General features: G+C 38.0%; 1 protein-coding gene across 4 annotated transcripts in view; it reads right to left on the bottom strand.

Annotated features, from left to right (window-relative positions):
* Positions 1-795: 795 nt before the first annotated feature.
* Positions 796-25,716, bottom strand: part of LOC115229081 — a 28,628-nt gene continuing 3,707 nt past the window's right edge. For 3 of the 4 annotated variants that reach the window (XM_029799504.2, XM_036499098.1, XM_036499099.1), the window contains exons 2-4: positions 22,291-22,394; positions 8,365-8,536; positions 950-2,673 (exon numbers count right to left, since the gene is read on the bottom strand). In XM_029799504.2, coding sequence (XP_029655364.1) covers positions 1,655-2,673; positions 8,365-8,536; positions 22,291-22,371 — 1,272 coding nt within the window. In that variant the 5' untranslated portion in view covers positions 22,372-22,394 and the 3' untranslated portion in view covers positions 950-1,654. Of the gene's footprint in view, positions 835-949; positions 2,674-8,364; positions 8,537-22,290; positions 22,395-25,716 lie in introns of those variants that run through there. The other variant, XR_004997274.1, reaches the window with a different exon arrangement.

Here is a 25,716-nt window from a genome sequence, read left to right on the forward strand (position 1 = left end):
CGCTAAGCATTTCGCCCAGCATGCTAACGATTCAGCCAGGGTACCAGGACTTAAACTTTAGGAGTAAGGTACAGTTAATGAAGATCAACCCCAGATCTCGACTGGTCCTTATTTCATTGACCTAGGAACGATGAAAGTAAAGATGACTCTGGGAAGTATTAAAATTACCACCTAAAGGGACATTTTGTACAGTGATGTACCAATTCTGTTGAAACCTCAACTTTAGGAAATGGGTATCATTGATTACATCAACCCCCAATTCTTGACTGATATTTCTTTTGAAGAATGAAAAGCAAAGTTTAAAACTGTGAAACTAAATACCACAAGGCTTTCAGCCCGTCATTTTAATAATTCTGCCAATCCACTGCCTCAATATTGTTCAAATTTTGGTACAAGGCCAGTAATTTTAGAGGAGTTGGGAAGGAGGGGCTAATCAATTACACTGACAGTCCCACCCCACCGTACTTGACTGGTACTTTATTATATCAATCCTAATCCTGAAAGGATTCAGGCAAAGTTGATCTTGGTAGGATTTGAACTAGGGATGTAAAGAACCAACAGAAATGCCATTAAGCATTTTGCATGATGTTCTAACAATTCTGCAAGCTCACTGCCATCAATATTAGTAACAGTATAGGGATTTAATAGGACTTTGCTTCTTAGGAGAGCTTCTTTTTTTTTCAACTTTCCAACTGAAATGAAACCACAATTGGATGGCATAGTAATACTATCAAACGGCTGGCAGATGCTTTACTCCTGACTGGCTCTGGGTAAGAACAATAAATCAGTGCAGATTTTTGTTTTCCAAAGATAGCACAGACTTCCAACAATGACCTATGCTGTTCAAGAATTTGGACCTGGAGATCTCCATTTCCAGCGACTTCAAGGGCCACCTCCTAGTGGTGTCGGGCGTCAACAAAGAGCCCTTGACTACAACAAGACAACCAAAGTTTTTTTTTTCCCAAGGTCTGGGGTCTTCCACCTCTAAGCCCTAGACCATCACCTAATCACCCTTACCCGTCTTGTTGCTTAACAACAACAACAATAATAATGACCTGCTGCAAACATGCTGTATCAAAGACTCAGTTCAGCTGGACACCCCAATATGTTTGAGGCCCTCATATATTACAAAAAGCTGAAATGCTGGACACCCTAATATGTTTGAGCCCCTCATATATAAGAAGAAGCTGAAATGCTGACCACTTATTTTATTAATGCTGAGAGGATGACAAGTTAAACTAGCCCAGTTAAAATTAGATCTGTAGGCCTGCAGACTTGATACTTGTAACCAGCAAGAATCATTCTTAGTGCTTTTATATTTGTGTCAATTTGCAATACAACAGAAAAATGTAAACTATTTCATAGACAACATAACTGTGAATTCTAACTCATCTCAATAACAAAGTTGAACCGATTCAGGATTGTAAAGAAGAATAGAGTAAGCAGATACAATTACATCAATCTGATCTTTGTGTACAGAATTGAAGAGAACAGTTCAGTACTATGCAATAACAACGAAGGAGAGAAAATTGTGAAAATTCTTTTAAATAAAAACTCCTGTTTTGGGGTGTTTTTCCTCAAGTCTTTAGAGAATTTAGAATTGAAATTTTACCAAAAGCTAGAGATTAAATTATTCATGGAATCATCATCTATTTTAATGAAATGTAAAATCATCTAGTGATGGAGAGTCAATTTCAGATTGGCTCTGAGAGAGATACAGACTGTCGGAATCCAAACTCATTGGATCGTTTTTCAATGACAAACTATCTTCCAGAAGAACAAGAGAAGAGACAGGCTCTGAAGTAAGTCTTTCAGCATCATCAAAGTCAAATGTTAGATTGACATCAGAAGAACAACTTTCGTCTTGGGTAGATGTTAAAAATAAAGTCATTGAACTTTTGGAATCAATAAAGGGTGAAAAAACTAATGAATTGGAATCTTCAGTGTAATCACCACGACCAACACAGACACCATTCATAACATCACAGCTTTCATCGATATTGTCATTGTAATCTTCACCAATGGCAATATCAGCCCCATCATCTTCTCTATCATCATCACTACCACATGTAGTGACAGTGGTACCCACAGCATTTACAGTGACCTTGTGATCTTCAGGAAGCAGTGACAAGTATAAATCTGCATTGTCTGGTAGTTTGGTAATTTCTCGGGGCCTTCTTGGTAAAAGAGTACTTGCATTTTTGGTATGGCAATCCTTAAGTCCATATTTATTATTTTCCGAGTTTATTTGTTGAAGAACTCTGCGGTTCTGACTGTGATCAGCAACTTTATTGATGGTATGGTCAACAGAATGGTCAGTGGCGTTACAATCTTGCACTTGATTCAAACTTCTTTCTTGTCCTTCTGATAAAACATTGATTCTTTCACGAAGCGGTGTAACATTTTGATGCAAATCAAGCCTTTCATAAGAACTGCGACGTGGTGATGCCAAAAGTGATTGTTTCGTTGACTTGTACTGATCGTTTCTGGTAAAATTAGACTCTTTCTTTGGTACTAGAATGTGATCATAGAATGAAATACCTTTACAATCCACAGAAAGATCGGGTTTGAAGTGTTGGCTGTTATTTATTTCCATAACTGCAACAGGATCAGGTTTCAATTCCATCTCTATCTCAGACCCTCCTCTCACATGCGATGGCTTCACTATACCTCCTGCAATGTAGACAACAAGGTTCTGTTAATAACTTGATAATCAAAGAAGGACCTGAAATATACGACTGTATTAAAAACAACAACAATAACAACAACTGTGCCAACATGCAAATGGCTATAGAGATGTACAGGCAAAAAGAGCAATTTTGTGGAGGCTGTAGCAGATGAAGCAGTACTACTGAAGTCTATGAATGGAGTAGTGGCCGACAAGTAATCAGTTATTTACTGACATTCCATCAGTTACGAAGGGCAAGAGTTCCAGCTGATCCGATCAATGAAACAGCCTGTGAAAGTGGCTGAGCACTCCACAGATTCATGTACCCTTAATGTAATTCTCAAGGAGATTCAGCGTGACACCAAATGTGACAAGACTGGCTCTCTGAAATATGAAGGCAGCGAGATGGCAGAAACGTTAGCACACCAAGCGAAATGCTTAGCAGTATTTCTTCTGTCATTATGTTCTGAGTTCAAATTCCGCTGAGGTCAACTTTGCCTTTCATCCTTTCAGGGTCGATTAAATATGTACCAGTTACGCACTGGGGTCGATATAATCGACTTAGTCCATTTGTCTGTCCTTATTTGTCCCCTCTGTGTGTAGCCCCTTGTGGGCAGTAAAGAAATAAGGCTGGCTCTTTGAAATATAGGTACAACTCACTTTTGCCAGCTGAGTGGACTGGAGCAATGTGAAATAAAGTGTCTTGCTCAAGGACACAACACACTGCCAGGAATTGAACTCATGACTTTATGATCATGAGATGAATGCCCTAACCACTGAGCCATGTGCCTTCAGTCAATCATGTTATTTAGAAGGTAGGTGGTCCTAATTATTATAGTGATGTAGTAGCTATAATGATAAGTGGAGCCACATAGGAGTGGTTATAGTAATGTAAAAGTCTGATTCTTACAAGACTTTATTCAGAAATAACAATGAAAAAAAATTACAATACTTCAAATAAAGCACAAGGTTTTTCTCACAGCCCACGCACATAGTGGTAACTAGTACATGTTGTTTCTAGTAACAATATAGTAACAATATAGTAACAATATACATGACAACTAGTACTGCTCCTAATAATTGAGGATTATCATCATCATTGTTTAACGTCCGCTTTCCATGCTAGCATCGGTTGGATGATTTGACTGAGGTCTGGCGAACTAGATGGCTGCACCAGGCTCCATTCTGATCTATCAGAGTTTCTACAGCTGGATGCCCTTCCTAACACCAACCACTCTGAGAGTGTAGTGGGAGCGTTTATGTGCTACTGGCATGAGGGCCAGTCAGGCGGTACTGGCAACGGCCACACTCAAATGGTGTTGTTTGTATGCCAACTGCACAGAGCCAGTCCAGCGGCACTGGCAACAACCTCACTCGAATGTTTTGGCCACAGAGAGCAACAGGAGACTGGGGACAGTACAAGGATGAATGCAAAAATATTGCGGGTTCAAAATGGATAAAAAGGGTAAAAATCACAATAACATATATGAAAATGAAGGAAAATATTAAAGAAAAAATAATGATATTAATAACAACAGACAAAAACATGAGTGCATGGTTAAGAAATCATTTTTGAAGTCGCACAATTTCAGGTTCAATCTCACAGCATAGCAGCTAGGACTTTTACTATACGTAAATCTGATATAAATAAATTAAGCTGAATCTACCATATGCGTATATCAATATGCAGTGCTTGAGAAGACTTGTCCAGCCTAGTGAAAGTGTAGTCGTGGCCAATGCTGGTGTCACTAAAAAGCACCCATTACTCTTGGAATGGATGGCATTAGGAAGGGCATCCAGCTTACCAGTTTCAGTCAAACCGTCTAACCCACGCCAGCATGGAAAGCAGACGCTAAATGATGATGATGATGATGTATATATTGTTTGTACATGTGTGCATATGTGCATGCACACGCATGTATTTATGTGTTTGCGTTAATCTCTCTTCCCAGCTTCTCTTAACGTGATATCACTTGACAACCAATGATTGATTGTGTCCTCATAATTTAACATCTTGGAAAAACAGAGAGCAACAAAATAAACACCAGACATTAATAATAAACACTGTGTAACAAAATTGTGCTATTTTCTATTTGCTTCATCATCATCATTTAACGTCCGCTTTCCATGCTGGCATGGGTTGGACGGTTTGACTGAGGACTGGCGAGCCAGATGGCTGCAACAGGCTCCAATCTGATCTGGCAGAGTTTCAACAGCTTGATGCCCTTCCTAACGCCAACCACTCCGAGAGTGTAGTGGGTGCTTTTACATGCCACCAGCACGAGGACCAGTCAAGCGGTACTGGCGACGGACACGCTCAAATGGTGTTGTTTATGTGCCACCTGCACAGGAGCCAGTCCAGCGGCACTGGCAACAACCTCGAAGACAACAAATTTCCAGCAATTTGATTTTTAGTAATTAAAAGAAATCAAAAGCAATGTTCTACACAAAAAAGTACAAAGCACATCTGAGAAGCAATTATACTGTGTACTCAAATCTTCAAGAACTATCTAGAAATCAAAGGAAATGATTACTCTTCCTTTCAAACTTTGTTTTTGTCACCCAGTCATCAATGCTTTGAAACTGACCGATTTTCCATTACATTTCAGAAAAATTCAGTACTGAGTTGCTGAAGCAGAAATATTGTTATAGCTGAATGATAACTAAGTTAATTTACTAAATTCTTTGTTATATTCAAAGTAATTGAAAGAAACAGAACATCTCAAAATAAATACAGTAACGAAAGGATTCAACTCAAATCAAAAAATACCTTAGGAATGAGAACCCAGGTTCGAAATTCCTCAAGACACCTGATGAAGGCTGGAGGGTGTATCAGCCGAAACGTTGTGTTAACAACAAAAAAAAAAGGACAAATGTCCGTCAAATGTAAATAATGTTCATAATTGTTTAACACATTTTTAAAACATAAAATAGTCAAACCAAAATACTTATTTCTTTACTACCCACAAGGGGCTAAACACAGAAAGGACAAACAAACAGATTAAGTCAATTATATCGACCCCAGTGCGAAACTGGTACTTATTTAATCGACCCCGAAAGGATGAAAGGCAAAGTCGACCTCGGCGGAATTTGAACTCAGAACGTAACGGCAGACAAAATACGGCTACGCATTTCGCCCGGCGTGCTAACGTTTCTGCCAGCTCGCCGCCTTGTCAAACCAAAATACTATTAACCTTTCTCACAACGATGCAGTTTTTCTTCTCAAAACTCCCAACTTTAGAATTTCCATTGCTTCGTGGACCATAATATTTCACAAGATTTTACAATTGTTACTATCAACCTTTAATGCCCTCACATTGCTGTAGCTACAAACCTACAATTCAAATACTTTCTGCCACACCTAATACACAGAAGCACTGCACTAAGAACTTAATATATCTTTTATTAACACCTATTCATAAGACATCAACTATAGATCACATTTTCACACCACCCTCCATTATGTGAATTTTTCCTATAGTTAAAAAATAAATAATTTACAATTAAAAAAAAGAAATCAAACAATGAACGTTAAATTCACTTCATATTCCCTCTCTAAACAGTGACTCACTTCCAATCTCTTCAACAGCAGAAAATGCAGATAAAATTCGAGTGGAAAGAATATAATAGACTAGTAAGGGAAGTAACTCTTTAAATTCTGTTGTGTCTGGGAAGACTCATTTTCTTTTTGTGTCTTATAATGAAACACACTCACCGGTAAAATTTCCACTTATTTCTTATTTTTATTTTCCTAAAATTTTCTTTACATCTTGCAACCTTTTCAATAGTCAAGACTATTGAAAAGATTGCAAAGGTTGCAAGACGCAACGAAAATTTTAGGAAAATAAAAATAAGAAATAAGTGGAAATTTTACTGGTGAGTGTGTTACATTATAAGACACAAAAAGAAAATGACTCTCCCCAGACACAACAGAATATGCTTCAACTCATATACAGAAACTTGCAAACCAAATCCAAAAACGAAATAACTCTTTGAAACTAACATAAAACTAGAGTTGGGTGGAGTAGTTTTATCCGACACAATGGTGCAATATTTTAATCTGAAACAGGGCAACACATTTCACATAGAAAGTTGAAAATGAAAGTTTTAAACTGTTTCATAGAAAACTATTTCGCCTTTGTTTCATTCGTAATTGTATATATCAAAATTATGAATGACGTTTTTTCAATCATTAGAATGAACTTTCTCAAGTCTTAAATTACAATTTTTTAAATCCCAGTGTACCAATATGGCACAGCATACCGTTTAAGAACCATAATAAAGGTATGATAAAGGTAAAAAAAAAAAAGAAATCATAGCTTTTAAATAAACTTTTTTTGCTACCACCTTGCTGACTGGGCAAATAACAGACAAGATGTAATTTAATACTTTGGTATTCTGATTACTTTGACAAATGTAATCCTTATTTATTCACATTGTTTAGAATTAATCAGGCATTATCTTGTAGCTTTGATATTTCATTGATCTGATTGCATATTTTGACAATGACATTGTAAGGCAGGTGTGAGAGGCTGGATCTGACTGGTTTAAACATGAAACAGCGAATATTTTGGATGGATATGGCTGGTTTAAATATGAAGGCGCATGGCTCAGTGGTTAGAGCATCAAGCTTACGATCATGAGGTTGTGAGCTTGAATCCCGGACCGGGCTGCGTGTTGTGTTCTTGAGCAAGACACTTTATTTCATGTTGCTCCAGTTCACTCATCTGTAGAAAGGAGTTGCGACGTTACAGGTGCCAAGCTGTATTGGCCTTTGCCTTTCCCTTGGATAACACTGGTGGCGTGGAGAGGAGAGGCCGGTATGCATGGGCGACCGCTGGGCTTCCTTAAACAACCTTGCCCGGACTTGTGCCTGGGAGGGTAACTTTCTAGGTGCAATCCCATGGTCTGTGTCGTAACCGAAGGGAGTCTCAGAAATGCTAAAGGGTTAAGCATGAAAGTTTTAAGAAAGTATTCTATTACTATGTTTTAATAAGTAGTAATTGTACATTCCACAATTAGTGTTTCCCTAAAGAATAGCTAATTGTATTACCTGGTCAAGGTGCAGTTGTATGTTCTGAATCAATGCGCCAGGTGAGGTGGCATTTGGTTACATCTGTATATCTAAAACAAATTTACTGTTCCGGATTCCAAGTTCAGTTATCAACCCCACACAAAAACAATGATGTCAATATAATTAAGAGAAATCAGTATAACCATGGTTCAATTACAGTAACTGGTGGGGGAAAAAATACTTTATATACAGGTGCAAACATGGCTAGGTGGCTAAAAAGCTTGCTTTGCAACCAAGTGGTTTCAGGTTCAGTCCACTGCATGGAACCTAGGGCAAGTGTCTTCTATTATAACCCCAGGCCAACCAATGCCTTGCGAGTGCATTTGAAACTGTGTGCAAGCCTACTGTATATATGTATGTTTATGTTACCACCACCACCATCGCTTGACAATTGCTATTGGTTTGTTTACACCTGCCTAAACTTAGCAGTTTGGCAAAAAGGGACCAACAGAAATAAATACTGGGGTTGATTTGTTCAACTAAACCCTTCAAGGCAGGGCTCAAATACAAGCCACAATCCAATGACTGAAACAAGTAAAAGAATAAAATAATAGCACGTGTGCATGTGTGAATAGAGAGAAAAAGAAAATGGGAGAAGAAATTGATATTAAGGTAATGTTACCTAGGTTTTTATCAAGATATGTTTGCCCTCCTTTCAACAAGTAACTGGTCATCATCGTTTGGTGAGTTGGAATGGATAACTGCCTGGGAGGAGGTGAGTTCTGTGTCAGCTTCCATGGACCAGGCAACTTCCTAGCGCTTGAGATCTTCTTCGGCATATTTCGCATAGAAGCCTGAAACAAGGAACACAGTAAAAGTTTAGTCAGCAAAATTCAGTATTTATATCTTTTACTTTTATTTTTGTACTTGTTTTAGTCATTAGACTACAGCCATGCTGGGGCAGTGCCATGAGGAAATTTTTTTAGTCAAATAAATCAACCCCTGTCCTTTCGGTTTTTTTTTCTTTAAGTCTGGTACTTATTCTATCAATCTCTTTGCTGAGCTGTTATGTTACAAGGATGTAAACACACCAACACCAGTTGTCAAGCAGTGGTGGGAGACAAACACAGACACATACACACACTGTTCCGGATTCCAAGTTCAGTTATCAACCTCACACAAAAACAATGATGTCAATATAATTAAGAGAAATCAGTATAACCATGGTTCAATCACAGTAACTGGTGGGGAAAAAATACTTTATATACAGGTGCAAACATGGCTAGGTGGCTAAAAAGCTTGCTTTGCAACCATGTGTGAAATTTTAATTAACAATAAGAAAAATCTAATATCATGACAAATTGTTTCGTGACTTAAAAACATGTAGATAATTTATTATTAAATGTAATAATATAAATTATTTACATGCTTTAAGTTACAAAACAATTTGTCGTGATATTAGAATTTTCTTGTTGTTAAATAAAATTTTAACAGAAAAATCTTATGTGGACCTCCATGCCACCCAAGACTATGTGGACCTCAGTTGAAAACCACTGCTTTAGGGGTTGATAAATAAAGTACCAGTCTTGTACAGGGGTTGATTCTTTCTGCCCATTTGTCTCACTTTCTGGAAGCGATCAACTCTAAGTGAGGGAAAGGCCTGCTAGGCCAGAAAACGTTCAACTCATACCATATGTTATGACAATATTTCAATGGGCCAAGTTGGTGAGCTGGCAGAATCGTTAGCATGCTGGGCAAACTGTCTAGCAGCATTTTGCCCACCGTATATTCTGAGTTCAAATTCCACTGAGGTCGACATTATTTTTCAGCCTTTCAGGATCAATAAAGTAAGTATCAGTTAAATACTGAGATCAATGTAATCAACTTATCCCCTGCTCTGATTTTGCTGGCCTTGTGCCAAAATTTGAAACCAATATTCAAATGGGCCAAACAAAATGCTTGGTGGCATTTTGTCAATCTTTATATTCTGAGTTCAAGTTCTGCCGAGGATAACTTTGCTTTTCATTCTTTTGGAGTTGAAAAAATAAGTACCAGTTGAGCATTGAGGGTCAATGTAATTGACTTACCTCCTCACATGAAATTGCTCACCTTGTACCAAAATTAGAAACTGATATTTCAAAGGCCCAGTTAACAATTAGATGGCCTGTAAAGGTGCACACATAAGGCGGCGGCTGGCAGAAACGTTAGCACGCCGGGCAAAACACTTCACAGTATTTCGTCTGCTGCTACTTTCTGAGTTCACATTCCGCCAAGGTCGACTTTGCCTTTCATCCTTTTGGGGTCGATAAATTAAGTACCAGTTACACACCGGGGTCGATGTAATCGACTTAATCCGTTTGTCCTTGTTTGTCCCCTCTGTGTTTAGCCCCTTGTGGGCAATAAAGAAATATATACAAATACACATGTGTGTGTGTGTATGAATGTAATGTGTGTGTGCATGTGTGTCTCTCTCTCTGTTGCAAATGAGGAGTGGCTGTGTTGTAAGTAGGTTGTTTACCAACCACATGATTCCGGATTCAGTCCCACTGTGTGGCACCTTGGGCAAGTGTCTTCTACTATAGCCTCAGGCCGACCAAAGCCTTGTGAGTAGACAGAAACTGAAAGAAGCCCATTGCGTGTGTGTGTGTGTGTACATGTTTGTCCCCCACCATCGCTTGACAACTAATGTTGCTGTGTTTACACCCCTGTAACTTAGCAGTTCGACAAAAAGAATCCGATAGAATAAGCACTAGGCTTACAAAGTATATGTCCTGGATTCGATTTGTTCGACTAAAGGCAGTGCTCCAGCATGGCCACAGTCAAATGACTAAAACAGATAAAAAAACAAAAACTATATACAGGAGATTTGTTCATTTTCTTGAACTGCTGGTGATTCTACTCAAGTTACTCACAAAAAGGAAGCTAGCTCAGGAGATTTTCATTCAAACGCATTATATATCGACAATGTTCAAGTGCAATCCTTCCTTCTTTTTTCTTATAGGCATATTTTTGATATTTCCTTATTAGTCCTTTATATTTAGTTTGAAACAAGATATCTCAAAATATTGCTGGACTAATAAATAAGGAACACTACATATCCTTGTCATTCAAGCATACTTAGAAAGTAATGTGTTCTCATTTTATTATATTTGATATTCCCTAAAAGTAAATTACTCATTCTCTCTCTCTCACACACACATACATACATATATATATATAATGCATGCATGCATATATAGGCGTAGGAGTGGCTGTGTGGTAAGTAGCTTGCTTACCGACCACATGGTTCAGGATTCATTCCCACTACGTGGCACCTTGGGCTGACCAAAGCCTTGTGAGTGGATTTGGTAGACGGAAACTGAAAGAAGCCCATCGTATATATGTATATATATATATGTGTATGCGTTTGTGTGTCTGTGTTTGTCCTCCCAACATCGCTTGACAACCAATGCTGGTGTGTTTACATCCCCGTCACTTAGCAGTTCGGCAAAAGAGACCGATAGAATAAGTACTAGCCTTACAAAGAATAAGTCCTGGGGTTGATTTGCTCGACTAAAGGTGGTGCTCCAGCATGGCAACAGTCAAATGACTGAAACAAGTAGAAGGGTAAAGAGTAAAAGAGTATATATATATATATATATAGCTACTATATACACATAGACATACACACACACACACACACACACACACATATATATATATATTTATACACACATATATATGCATACATATACACATAACTACATATACGCATAACTACATACATGCATAAGTACATATACATACATGTGTATATTACATATACACATATATATATATCATCATGTACTTTTTGAACAAATGATATGATCAAGCTTTTGTTCTGAAAGTGAAATAAATTATATCATGGAAGTTATAATAGCCATTTAAAATAACATATAATGTGGAATTCACTTTCATTTTGCTTTTTATTACATTAAATTCCATAGAGTATTTATTCTTTTCTTTCCTTCTCTCTTATGTGTCATGTCAGTCGCATACTGTGAGAATAAATATTATAAGCAAAAATATGGACTCAGTAACACTGCTAGAGGTTTATATTAAAAGACAGTTTTATATTGCATATATATGTATTTGTGTATATATATATATATATATAACAATTGCAGTGTGGAAGGTGTTTGTAAGCCATTTAAGAAACACACAAAAGCCGTTCGATTCACTTCAACGTTTAAATTTAATTTGTCAAAATATTTTCGTCGCTATAAGGCCGCAACCTGTTGCGGATTTTTTGTCAGTGAACAGGTTGCGGTCTTATAGCGATGAAAATATTTTGACAAATTAAGATTAAATGTTGAAGTGAATTGAATGGCTTTTGTGTGTTTCTTAAATGGCTTACAAACACCTTCCACACTGCAACTGTTTTCGTTCCAGCACACGATCTCAGATCAAATCACTTGCTATGCAAGTACATCTCCTATATATATATATATATAAAGTTAATCCAAACATGAAAACACAAAGAGAAAACACAACAACGCGAGGACGTGGAACAAATATAGTAATAGAAAATTATACAAACAGCAGTGTGCAATGTTTTACCAAAAAGGAAAACTATAACTGCCACCAAATATGAGTAGTGTGTTAGAAACACCAACATTGCTAGAAATAAGAGCAAAAATGCGCCAGTGCATAATCATATACCTATATACTGACAGGGACTATAATTACCCAAAAATGTGGTGGTGAGCTGGCAGAATCATTAGCACACCGGGTGAAATGCTTAGCAGTATTTCATCTGCCGTTACGTTCAGAGTTCAAATTCTGCCAAGGTCGACTTTGCCTTTCATCCTTTCGGGGTCGATTAAATAAGTACCAGTTACACACTGGGATCGATGTAATCAACTTAATCCCTTTGTCTGTCCTGGTTTGTTCCCTCTATGTTTAGCTCCTTATGGGCAATAAAGAAATAAGAAACGTTAGCACACCGGGTGAAATGCTTAGCAGTATTTCGTCTGCCATTACGTTCTGAGTTCAAATTCTGCCAAGGTCGACTTTGGCTTTCGTCCTTTCGGGGTTGATTAAATAAGTACCAGTTACACACTGGGATCGATGTAATCAACTTAATCCCTTTGTCTGTCCTGGTTTGTTCCCTCTATGTTTAGCTCCCTGTGGGCAATAAAGAAATATATAATCACCCAAAAATCCCGATCGAGAATTCCCTATACTGACCAGTCAGTTTTGTCAATTTCTGCTGCGTCATCTGTAAGGTCTGCTATACATACATATATATATATTCTTGTATTTGTTTCAGTCATTTGTCTGTGGCCATGCTGGAGAACTGCCATTTTTAGCAGAACAAATCAACCCCAGGACTTATTCCGTGTAAGCCTAGTTCTTATTACATCGGTCTCTTTTGCCGAACTGCCAAGTTATGGGGATGTAAACACACCAGCATTGGTCGTCAAGCAATGTGGTGGGGACAAACACAAACATACATATATATATAGATATATATATATATATATATATATAGACGAGCTTCTGTCAGTTTCTGTCTACCAAATTCACTCACATGGCTTTGGTTGGCCTGAGGGTATAGTAGAAGACACTTGCCCATGGTTCCACACAGTGGGACTGAACCCAGAACTATGTGGTTAGTAAGCAAGCTACTTATCACACAGCCACTCCTACGCATATATATATAAATATATATATAAAATCATCATCTTTATTATTTAACATACATCTTCTATGCTGTCATGTATTGGACAGTTTGACAGGAGCTGGCAAGGCAGAGGGCTGCACGAAGCTTTACTGTTTGTTTTGACATGTTTTTTATTATGGCTGGATGCCCTTCCTAATGCCAACCACCTTCAGTGGACTGGATGCTTTTTATGTGGCACTAGCACTGGCGAGGTCTGATTTGGCCTTGTTTTTTTATGGCTGGATACCCTTCCTAATGGCCTGATTGCTTTTTACATGGAACCAGCCCCACCATGGTCTGTTTTGGCATGGTTTTTACAGTTTGATGCCCTTCCAAATGCCAACCACTTTATAGTGTGCACTGGATGCTTTTTATGTGGCACCTGCACCAGCAGGCTCAACAAGCAGCTCACAAGAGGGTAGGGGCATCGGAGGAGGTAGCCCTGTGCCAGGTGATGAGAGATTTGAGAATGACCAAGGGACCGAAAAAGGTATTTCGTTGAAGGGATGCATGGTTGCCCCAGTCAGAGAGTGAAAGAGAGAGATCAAGAATGAGAGAGAGAGAGAGAGAGAGCAAGAGAGAGACAGTATGATGTGCCAGGGCATACTCTCAAGGTACGGGGATGAGAATATAAATGGGAAGGTAGAGCATTGCCAACGGTGCATAAATAGAAAGTAGGGAGTTCATATGAATGCAACGGGGCATGGAATGCAGTGGCTGGTGAAACTTTGGGTAATTGTTCAGCTCAGTGATATTAAAAAAAAAGTAAATAAAAATTAAGAGGGAGATAAGTAGTAAAAGAAGCAAAGGGACATAACTCAGTCAAAGATGTTTGGTCATTCTTTACTTTGCAATCAGTCTCAAGAAAGTTTTTTTGGTTAAAATACCTGACTGCACAGGAGAAACTTTAAATGAGCAGATACAAAGGTGGATTTTTGCCTGGGTCTCACATAGTCAGTGATGAATGGCAAGCATATTATAATATTATCCTCAATGGTGATGCCTACACACAGGTAATTATACACCAACATTTTGTTGATCATGATCAAGACATCCACACACAAAATGTGGAAAACATGTGGATACAGGTGAAATGGAAGTTGAGACAACAGTTTGGGACACATCAGACGAATTGTTTATTTCATAGTTTCTCTGGCATAATTCCACTGAGAAAATTAAGACAGTTGGCTCACTTTCTGGCAACGATCGCCAGTCTTTATGCTGTATAAAAAGTAAAGTGCTTCTTTTACTTCTTACCTCCCACTTGATATTTATTTACTTTCTTTAGATCACTAAACTGAACAATTACCGAAACCTCAGTATATAGAGGGATGGTGGGACAATGTGATAGCAATGAAATAGAGGGCAGAGCAGTGACAACAGGATTGGGCTGCAGGAGTTGGGTCGGAAAGATAAGCATAATGCATGAAACAGAGGAAGTAAGAGGTAGGGTGTGTGAAAAATTTGGTTAAATGCAGGTGGAGCATGCAGCACATCCAGAACTCAGTTTCACTGAAGTGGGTGGGTCTTCTCAAGAACCTCATATCACCAGATATCTTGGGCCATTGTCATCTCATACGTGAGGCCCCACTTCCTGAGATTGGTCCTCAATACTTCATTCCATGTCTTCCCGGGCCTCCCTCTTCCACAGTTACCATCCACATTAAACAATAGATACGTCTTTATACAGCTGTCTCCAGTCATAAGCATCACATGTCCAAACCTACGTAGTCGTTCTCTTGTATGCTGCATCTGATTCCTCTTAAGCTCAACTTTTCTCAGCAAATTTGCGCTTTGTTATACATGCAAACTGATGCTGCATATCCATCAGAGCAAACTAGCTTCATTCCTCTCTAGTCAACGCATGTTTCCTGCATTCAGAGCCCATACCTCACTCCCATGGAGTATAGCCATTCGTACACAAGCATCATACAAACTACCTTTAACATGAATAATTAGTCCTTATTGTTCCAGTGCATCTGCCACATATGAAACTGACTTCCTCAGTTAATCTACCTTTGATTCCACTGCATCACATGTGTCCATAGCTTGCTCCGGGAACAACAAACGGAATTATTTCCAACTCTTTTCCTACATATTGAGCAGGGCCATTTATCTGACAGAAAAAGAGTCTTACCCACTTTCTTGCTAACATCAACTTTGGTCTTAACTCGATAAACTTTAAGGCCCTTTGATTCCAGGTTTTGCTTCCATGCCTGGAATTTCTTCTCCAACTTAGCTACTGATTCTGCAATAAGAGCAAGATCATCAGCGTATAGTAGTTCACAGAGGCAGTCAGTTCTAAATTCCTCAGTTATGGTCTGAATGACTATGACGAATAAGAGTGGACTGCGAACTGAACCCAGGTGAACCCCTACTGATACACTAAATTCATCACTGTATTCATGACTGACTCTCAGCTTACGGACAGGACTACTGTACATGGCTTATACAGCTCCATCAAGCCTCTCATCTACTCCAGGTTTCCTTAGAGACCACCAGATAACAGAGCAAGGGACTCTCTATCAAAAGCTTTCTCAAGGGCAGCGAAAGCCGAATACAGTATTTTATTTCTGGCCCAACATTTCTCCTGCAGCTGTCTCACTAGGTGGATGCTCTCAGTGGTACTCCATCCAAACACTAAACCAAACAGCATCTTATCTACTTTAATTCTATTCCCAATCAACTCTGGAACTTTCACGACCTGGTCCAGTAGTTTTGTAAGTTCAACCTGGTCCATGCATGCATGTGTTTGTAACATAAATAGGCATTTTAAACTTAGTATCATTCCTATTTCTTTCCATTTACTTTTCTTAAAAAAATAGATCTCCCTTTATTTCTTTGTGCTTGGCACATTTAATTTCATTGAATTCAATTTTCAATTGTCACTGTCTCATTTCATTATTCTAGGCATTTCCCTCTAAGTATTACTTGTCTAATTTCATATATCTATTTGTGTCTGTTTCACATTAAAATCTCCCTTGCTGTAGTTGTTTTATCGACTATGTATAAATACATATATAGACATATCATCATCATCATCATCATCGTTTAGCGTCCGTTGTAAACAAAAAAAAAATCAACAAGAGATTTTATGCATACATATATGCTAGCATGGAAGGCGGACGTTAAAAGATGATATATATATATAGATACATATATATATATACATATATATATACACACACATATATATATATATATACATATACATATACACACACACATGTATATATACATATACATATACACACACACACATATATATATACATATACATATATAAATATACACACACACACACATGTATATATATATATACACACACATATATATATATATATATATATACATATACAAACACACAAACATATATATATACATATGCACACACACAAACGTATATATACACATGTATATCATCATCAATTGGTCATTAAATTATGATGATGATATATATATATATCATAGATAAAAAAAGAAACAAATATAACAAGGAAGATTTTAAATTAAAGCAGACACAAATATATGAAGTGAGACAAACCTAAAGGAAAATGTATAGAAAAATGAAATGAAAGAGTAACAAAAAAAAATTTGAATACAATGAAACCAAATATGCCAAAAGTAAAGAAATGAAAGCGGATCTATTTTTAGAAAAAAAGTAAATGGATTAAAGAGAAATAAGAATAATACTAAATTTTAAATGCCTATTTATGTTGCAAACATACACACACATAATATATATGTATGTATAGGGGTTGGACAAAATAATGGTAACACCGAGCATCATAATTTTGAAATATCTATAAAACCGTCAAAAGCTTGTTTATTTTTTTGTTTTTTGGTTTATTATTAGTGTTGCTTAATATGTTTTGCTAAAATTGCTGGGTTTTTTTTTTCAGATATCATCAGAAAAGGGTAATTAAAATTCATTAAAATGACAGATCTATCGGACTTTCAAAATGGTCAAAATGTTGGTGCTCATATGGCAGGCACTAGTGTAACAAAAACAGCCAAAATGTTTGGTGTATCAAAAAGTACTTTCTCGAAAGTAATGACAGCCTTTGAGAAAGAGGGAAAAAACCTCCTCGTCAAAACAAAACTCCAGAAGAAAACTAAAACTTTTAGATAGGGATCATCGGACTCTTAAGCAAATTGTTAGAAAGGATCACAAAAATACAGCTCTCAAAATTGCTGCAGAGCTTAATAACCCCCACGAGAACCCAGTTTCCACAAAAACTGTTCGCCGGGAAATTCACAAGGCTGATTTCACAGGAGGGCTGCAATCAGAAAACCACTACTTTCAAAAACAAATGCTGCAAAGCATTTAGAGTGGAGTAAAAACCTACAGAATTGGTCCCTAAAGCAGTGGAAGAATGTTATTTTCTCGGACGAAGCATCCTTTACCTAATTTCCGACCATCAGCCGAATATATGTGGAGACAGCCAAAAGAAGCATTTGACCCAGACTGCATTCTTCCAACTGTTGAACACGGAGGAAGACCTGTGATGATCTAGGAGGTTATATCTTGGAAATCCGCCGACCCAATGGTTTCTCTTCATGGCAGAATTAATAGTCAAGATTATTTAAGCATTTTATCTAATTGAATTCATCCTTTGGTTGCGGAACTGTTACCGGAGGGAAACGCAATCTTTCAGGATGATAATGCACCAATTCACTCAGCTAAAGTTGTTACTGAATGGCACAAAGAACATTCTAGTGAAGTTGAACATCTTATCTGGCCACCACAGTCCCCAGATCTCAATATTGAACATTTATGGTGCATTTTAGAAAAACAAGTAAGGAGTCGATATCCTCCACCATTATCACTACAAGAACAGGAGACTGTTTTAGCTGAAGAATGAACAAAAATTCCTTTGGAAACAATTCAGTATGGAAGGCAGACATTCAACAATGATGATGGTGATTTTATATATATATATATATCATCATCAATTGGTCATTAAATGACATATATATATATATATATATATATATATATATATATATATATATATAAAACAAAAAAATCATCAAGGAAGATCATCGGTTGTCAAGCAATGGAGTGGGGACAACACAGACATACACACACACATATATATATATATGATAGACTTCTTTCAGTTTTCGTCTACCAAATCCACTCACAAGGCTTTGATCGGCTCAAAGTTATAGCAGAAGACACTTGCCCAAGGTACCACACAGTGGGACTGAACCTGGAATCAATAGGTTTGGAAGCAAGCTTCTTACAACACAACCACTCCTGCACCTATATAATAATAATAATAATAATGAAATTATTGTATACAGTGCTCAGGTGCACCACAACTTGTCAAAAAGTGTGTATAAAGTATATGTAGTAATGTACAAATGTCTGGAAAGCGAACAGTGTATGAGTCAGATACATGCTTGCATGTGTATGGAGGGGAGAAAATCAGGTATATTGTTGGCGAATCTCAGGAAGCATGGAAGTTTTGAAGGATGCAGTGCTTCGACAACTAACAACTGATGCTGGCAGTCTGTTCCATGCTTCAGCAACTCTTAGCGTGAAAAATGTTTCCGAAAGTCATGGGAGCTGTGCTGTTTTCTGACTTTGTAAACATGTCCACGGGTGTTAGACAGGTGGAGTTTGAAAAGGTGCTCAGAGTTATTGTTCGTAAGATGGTTAATAATTTTATGGGTGTCATTGATGAGTTTGTTTATTTATATCCTTCCTGATGAGGTTGATGCATTGCTGACCATAATTTATCTTGTCAGACATTACCCATTTGCAGCTGAGTGGACTGGTGCAACATCATCATCATCGCAGTTTAACGTCCGCCTTCCATGCAGGCATGAGTGGGATGGTTTGACAGGAGCCGGCCAGACAAAAACATGCACAAAACTTCTGTGTCTGTTTTGGCAGGATTTTTACAGCTGGATGCCCTTCGTAAAACCAACCACCCAGCAGCATGAAACATAAAGTGTGGCTTGGGGAAGTGAACCCACAACACTGCACTCCTGAATGCAACACCCTAACAACCACCAGGCTATATCCACACAAAGATGCAATAATTGAATGGACAAAGTACAGCAGCAAGATAACAGTCAAGTACAGTAGTAAAATGAGTGCAGGTACAATAACTAGCTGGGGACAGGTGCTGTCCCTGCATGGTGCAATGGTTGAACAAAAACAGGTGCAGTATCTTTGTGAACATGCAATTCCTGAAATAAGACAGGTATAGTAGTTCAATAAGAAGAGGAGCAGTTCTTATTCTAAAGGACACAAGTTCAAGACTTGCCATGGCATCTTTGATAAAACACATTGAATTAAGGTAAAATTTAGAAAATAATAAACTAGTGGACTATTATTTTTTTGTTGTTTAACCCCAGATCAACTTAATTGAGTAAACCTTTCATTTTCCTATCTTCTTAGGACGATACGATATAGGAATACATTATCTAACAGGTCCGTCCTTGCTTAAGATGTTGACATGATTTGAGGAAAATTTGGCTATTTCTAGCAGGCCCAGTAGCTACATAGAGTTCAAGCATTAGCACAATTTCACAAACTCACAAAATAGAACTATTTTTTTACTTAACATTCTGATGTTCTGAAAATAAATCATTCCTCCTTATCTCACTAGTCATTCAATCTTGTAGGATTACAATGAGAGATAAAAATATAAAATAAATTATTGATAAAAACTTAAATGATATTTAGAAAATTAAGATAGAGGGAAGTAGAAATTTGAACAAAATAACTGACAGGGGGAATAACTCTTAAACACATTCAAAGGCAACGTAATAGATTTTACATACTCCAGTTCATCAGATACATTGATCTGGCATTGTTTCTCATGACAGAGAAATGTAATAACAAGAAGTAAATTTTATTTCTCATCCTCATACTATTTCTGGCAAGTCTCAAAAACAGAAAAGTAACACTGGATTCTGTAGTTTTAGATATACTAGTGATTAAAAAAAAAATAAAAGGATGGGCATTGATAGAATGGCTTTTGATTGATATATTCCTTGGACAGGGTTGACTTGGAATTAAACAGCATGCAATATGAAATGTAAAATGCCACCCGATTACACCCTCTTCCCATGACGCTCAGTGCTTTGTACAAAGTTTCAAGGGATTGAGGGATATATTTTCTCATAATTAGGAAATTGATTTATCACAGGTGACATTTCCCCATCATACAGTGAACAAGTAATGCAGAATTTAAATGTATAATTCAAATACATAACAAAACACCTGTTGTGGGATTAAATTCAATATCAGCATGATGTCAGTCCAATATTATATCTACTCTAGATTTTCCCTTAATTCAGTGTGGATCAAATAAAAAAACAAGAAGATCACTATTTCTTTTATCAGGACTCAACTACTGAAACTGTTCCCATCCCACAACTGTAATTCTTTTCACACACCTACTTCATCTGTTCCCACTCAATACAATTGTTGGGAGCAAGAGCTTTGTTCCACGAAAAGACTCCACCCAATCTTTTACACAGCCAGAACAATAGTTAGCCTAATATTAACTAAAATGTTAACAAATGAAAACAAAAACATTCAGTTTTTTTTCTTTTGTGCCCAGTATTTAAGTGCATTTTTGTAATTCTATTATAATCACCAATATCTCAAAGAAATTTGTATTGCTATGAACATGTTAGTGAACGTGCTTCTATTGTATTTCATTTTTAATAACTAACTTCTTTTTTACAGATAAGCAATAACTAAACCAACGTGTCATATTGAATATAGCTTAACCTTGTGTTACACTATAACTTGTAAAAATACCAACATTTAGAAAATAATGTAAAAAATTATTGGGTTGTCCGGAAAGTTCGTGCTGATTTTTAAAGGAAAGAAAAAGGTCAATAAATACTTGCCATTACATTTTTAATCAACCAAATATGAACCATTTTGTTGCACAATGCATCTCCATCTAACTTGAAAATACCCCTCTCCCAGAATTGAGGTGGTTTCAAGGCAAAAAATTCATCAAAGTATCTTTTTACATCATCCAAGGAATTGAAATTTTTACCATTAAGACTATTCTGCAGAGACCTGAATAAGTGGAAACCCGAAGGAGCAATACCGAGTGAATATGGAGGGTGGGGTAACACATCCCAGTGAAACTGCAGCACTTTTTGTCTGGTTCCCAAAGCATCAAGTGCCGAAAATGAACTTTCTTATCTTCCATTTTAAAGGGTTACAGAATTAACACAGGTTATAGGAACATAAACCTTCTTCCACAAAAAGATAGCTTAAAATGTGCTCTAAATGGAGGTTTAGTCAAATCCTATTTTATGGACCCAACCATGTTCTAAAATAAGTCGAAAGGTAAGCTACTATAAATCGGCACAAACTTTCCGGACAACCCAATAAAATTAATTTTGTTTAATAATCATTGATACGAAACTGGTTTGCTTTAATACAGATTGGCTCTGATGAAGCAGACCTATGAGCAGAGCTTTCCAACTATCACCATCCTGTATTTTCAGATAAAGTATCTAGCACTACATTCATCCAATAAAGCCCTGGCCCTTAAGCTGGTATGGTATTTCTAACAGGTCATCTGACCATGTACGCTTTGCTCCTCATAGGTTCAAACAGAGCTAATGTGGCAGAAACAAAGACACTTAATTTTTTCAGGGTTGAATTACTGAATATGAGAGAACCTTTAGGAAGTTGCTCAAACTGCTAGAAATAGGAAACAGAATTTCTCTCAAGTCACACTACTTTCATTAAAAAAAAACAAAAAAGCCAAGACATATTGCATAGCATGGTCTAAGATGAACTATGTTTGATAACATGAGGTTGAGGTGGTTAAGACTAGAATATTTTTTTATCATATTGGTTCGCTAGAACACAACTGACTATATCATAAATGTATATATATATATATCATGATGATGATGTTAACTCACCTTCTTTCGGTTTCTAGTGGACAACCATTCATCACAGTTTTCTTTCACGTTCTCAGCTTTCTCATTTCTGTGCTTCTTCATTCTAATCAATTCAACCTCTCAAACTATACCAAAATAAATTTTAAAAAATAAAATGCATCAGCTTAAAAACCATCTCTTTCATTAACACATGAAATGGGGGAAATTTGCAGAAAATAATTTTAGACGACCTTCAAATTTCAACACTGTTTAACCTTATATTCAACAGTTTAACCCATATAGTACAGTTTTGCTGACCTATTCCCTGGCCATCTTCAGGTACTTTTATCAATCACACATATATCATATATAAACACATAAATCACACATATGTATATAACACCCAAGTACCTCAATTTCATCTACTAATTACTTCAGGCTACTGGAGGGATAAAGGTAGAATTAGGTATTTTTTGCCTCTTGGCTGAAACAGCTGTAGGATATTAACCCAATTTCTAATCCTGTATGTTATATATTTTAATAATTATTGGTATCTTTATATATGTAAAACATAATATGTTATACATGTATGTATATTATTATAATTGTCATTTTAGTAAACAAATAAACAAACTGACATAATATAAGTTGATGAATACCACCTATTGATCCCCTCCATTTTCTTATTGTTATATATATATATATATATATATATATTATATATATATATATATATATATAATATATATATTATATATATATTATATATATATATATATATATATATAATATATATATATATATATGTATGGGAGACGCAATGGCCTAGTGGTTAGGGCAGCGGACTCGCGGTCGCAGGATCGCGATTTCAATTCCCAGACGGGGCGTTGTGAGTGTTTATTGAGCGAAAACACCTAAAAGTCCACGAGGCTCCGGCAGGGGGGGGGGGTGATCCCTGCTATACTCTTTTACCACTCTTTCTTCTGTTGGCCTGCTCGCTTAGCCAGCGGGGTGGCGCCATTCAAAGGCTAATACAATGCAAACGCATTGTGACCAGCGATGTGTAACAACATCTGATGGTCTGGTCGGTCACGTGATATATATATATATATATATATACATATGGGAGACGCAATGGCCCAGTGGTTAGGGCAGCGGACGCGCGGTCATAGGATTAAGGTTTTGATTCCCAGACCAGGCGTTGTGAGTGTTTATTGAGCAAAAACACTTATAGCTCCACAAGGCTCCGGCAGGGGGTGGTGGCGATCCCTGCTGTACTCTTTCGCCACAACTTTCTCTCACTCTTTCTTCTCGCTTAGCCTGCTCGCTTAGCCATTGGGGTGACGTCATTTGAAGGCTAAAACAATGCGAAGTGCATTGTGACCAGCGATGTATAGCAACATCTGATAGCCTGGTTGGTCACAGTGATATATATATATATATATATATATATATATATATATGACGTCACTAACGTGACAGAGGATGCAAAATGGTACTGGCATTGCTAGTAATGCCAGGATCACTTTGTACCTTCTGTCACTTTAGTGACATCTATAAATTTGCCTTAAGTTGTTAAATTGCTAGTAAGCCATCCATACTTAGCATAAGCACATGATGTAGTAGGAATCAAAATAATGCTTACAATTGTTTTTAACATATTCTAGCAGACTAAAGTGTGAAAGGCATTCACTAGAAGTTTCTCTCTATAGAGTTTGTATGTGAAATCACATCAAGCCAAGCTCCAAGAGACAACAGCCTAATCATTCCTCAAGGAAAAGTAGGCAGGAGAGAAATTAACCATTTTCATATGAACCCACCTGAGACCACCCCAGGTTCTTTGACATAAACTTACTGCTTCTTCAACTTGCTTTGATGTTGCCAGGTCATATTTCAGCCCCCCCCCCCTGTCTCAAGCAATTGCTAGTGTACCTGGCAGCTGGCATCATCTTCACACACCAGCCTTGACAAAAGCAATAGTTTTCTTCAATGGGCAGAGGTGCCTGCAATGGCTGATCCCACTATGGATGATATCTGCTATTGCCTCAGGACCTGATCATGCCACCAGCACTAGCAGCCCTCACCCAAAGCTTCTGGACAGCTACAGGGTATGTACTTCATGGTCCTCTTCAAACACAAAGGACGAGCTGATAACTTCACCTTTCCCAGTAGAAAAGTTGGATGGATTCAGTGGACATTACAAACTGTGTGAATCAGGAATTTCATCTAGTGCAAATATGCTCTCCAAAGCTCAGGCTATGAGACTTTACATGCCACAGTTAGTTCCTACCTTAACCAGCTCCCTGGTGCCACTTCCCAACAGCCTAGCTGGTTTTCTACTCAATCAACACTAGCACCTTATTCCAGGTCGGTAACTTTTCTGTCTTTGAGGAAACTTTCCAGTGATGTACTGTCACTCAACATAGGTTTGGGGCTTGCAACACCTGGAAGTTCTGATCTCAACTCCTCCTGCATCTCACCAGAGTTGGTGTCTGTGCACTGTGACACTTGCGCCATCTCTAGGTTTGGGGCTTGCAACACCTGGAAGTTCTGACCCCGACTCCTCCTGCATCTCACCAGAGTTGGTGTCTGTGCACTGTGACACTTGCGCCATCTCTAGGTTTGGGGCTTGCAACACCTGGAAGTTCTGACCCCGACTCCTTCTGCATCTCACCAGAGTTGGTGTCTGTGCACTGTGACACTTGCGCCATCTCTAGGTTTGGGGCTTGCAACACCTGGAAGTTCTGACCCCAACTCCTCCTGCATCTCACCAGAGTTGGTGTCTGTGCACTGTGACACTTGCGCCATCTCCAGGTTTGGGGCTTGCAACACCTGGAAGTTCTGACCCCAACTCCTCCTGCATCTCACCAGAGTTGGTGTCTGTGCACTGTGACACTTGCGCCATCTCTAGGTTTGGGGCTTGCAACACCTGGAAGTTCTGACCCCAACTCCTCCTGCATCTCACCAGAGTTGGTGTCTGTGCACTGTGACACTTGCGCCATCTCTAGGTTTGGGGCTTGCAACACCTGGAAGTTCTGACCCCGACTCCTCCTGCATCTCACCAGAGTTGATGTCTGTGCACTGTGACACTTGCGCCATCTCTAGGTTTTGGGCTTGCAACACCTGGAAGTTCTGACCCCAACTCCTCAAGCATCTCACCAGAGTTGGTGTCTGTGCACTGTGACACTTGCGCCATCTCTAGGTTTGGGGCTTGCAACACCTGGAAGTTCTGACCCCGACTCCTCCTGCATCTCACCAGAGTTGATGTCTGTGCACTGTGACACTTGCGCCATCTCTAGGTTTTGGGCTTGCAACACCTGGAAGTTCTGACCCCAACTCCTCCTGCATCTCACCAGAGTTGGTGTCTGTGCACTGTGACACTTGCGCCATCTCTAGGTTTGGGGCTTGCAACACCTGGAAGTTCTGACCCCAACTCCTCCTGCATCTCACCAGAGTTGGTGTCTGTGC

Source organism: Octopus sinensis, unplaced genomic scaffold (assembly GCF_006345805.1).
Source record: "Octopus sinensis unplaced genomic scaffold, ASM634580v1 Contig11718, whole genome shotgun sequence".
NCBI classification, from domain to species: domain Eukaryota; kingdom Metazoa; phylum Mollusca; class Cephalopoda; order Octopoda; family Octopodidae; genus Octopus; species Octopus sinensis.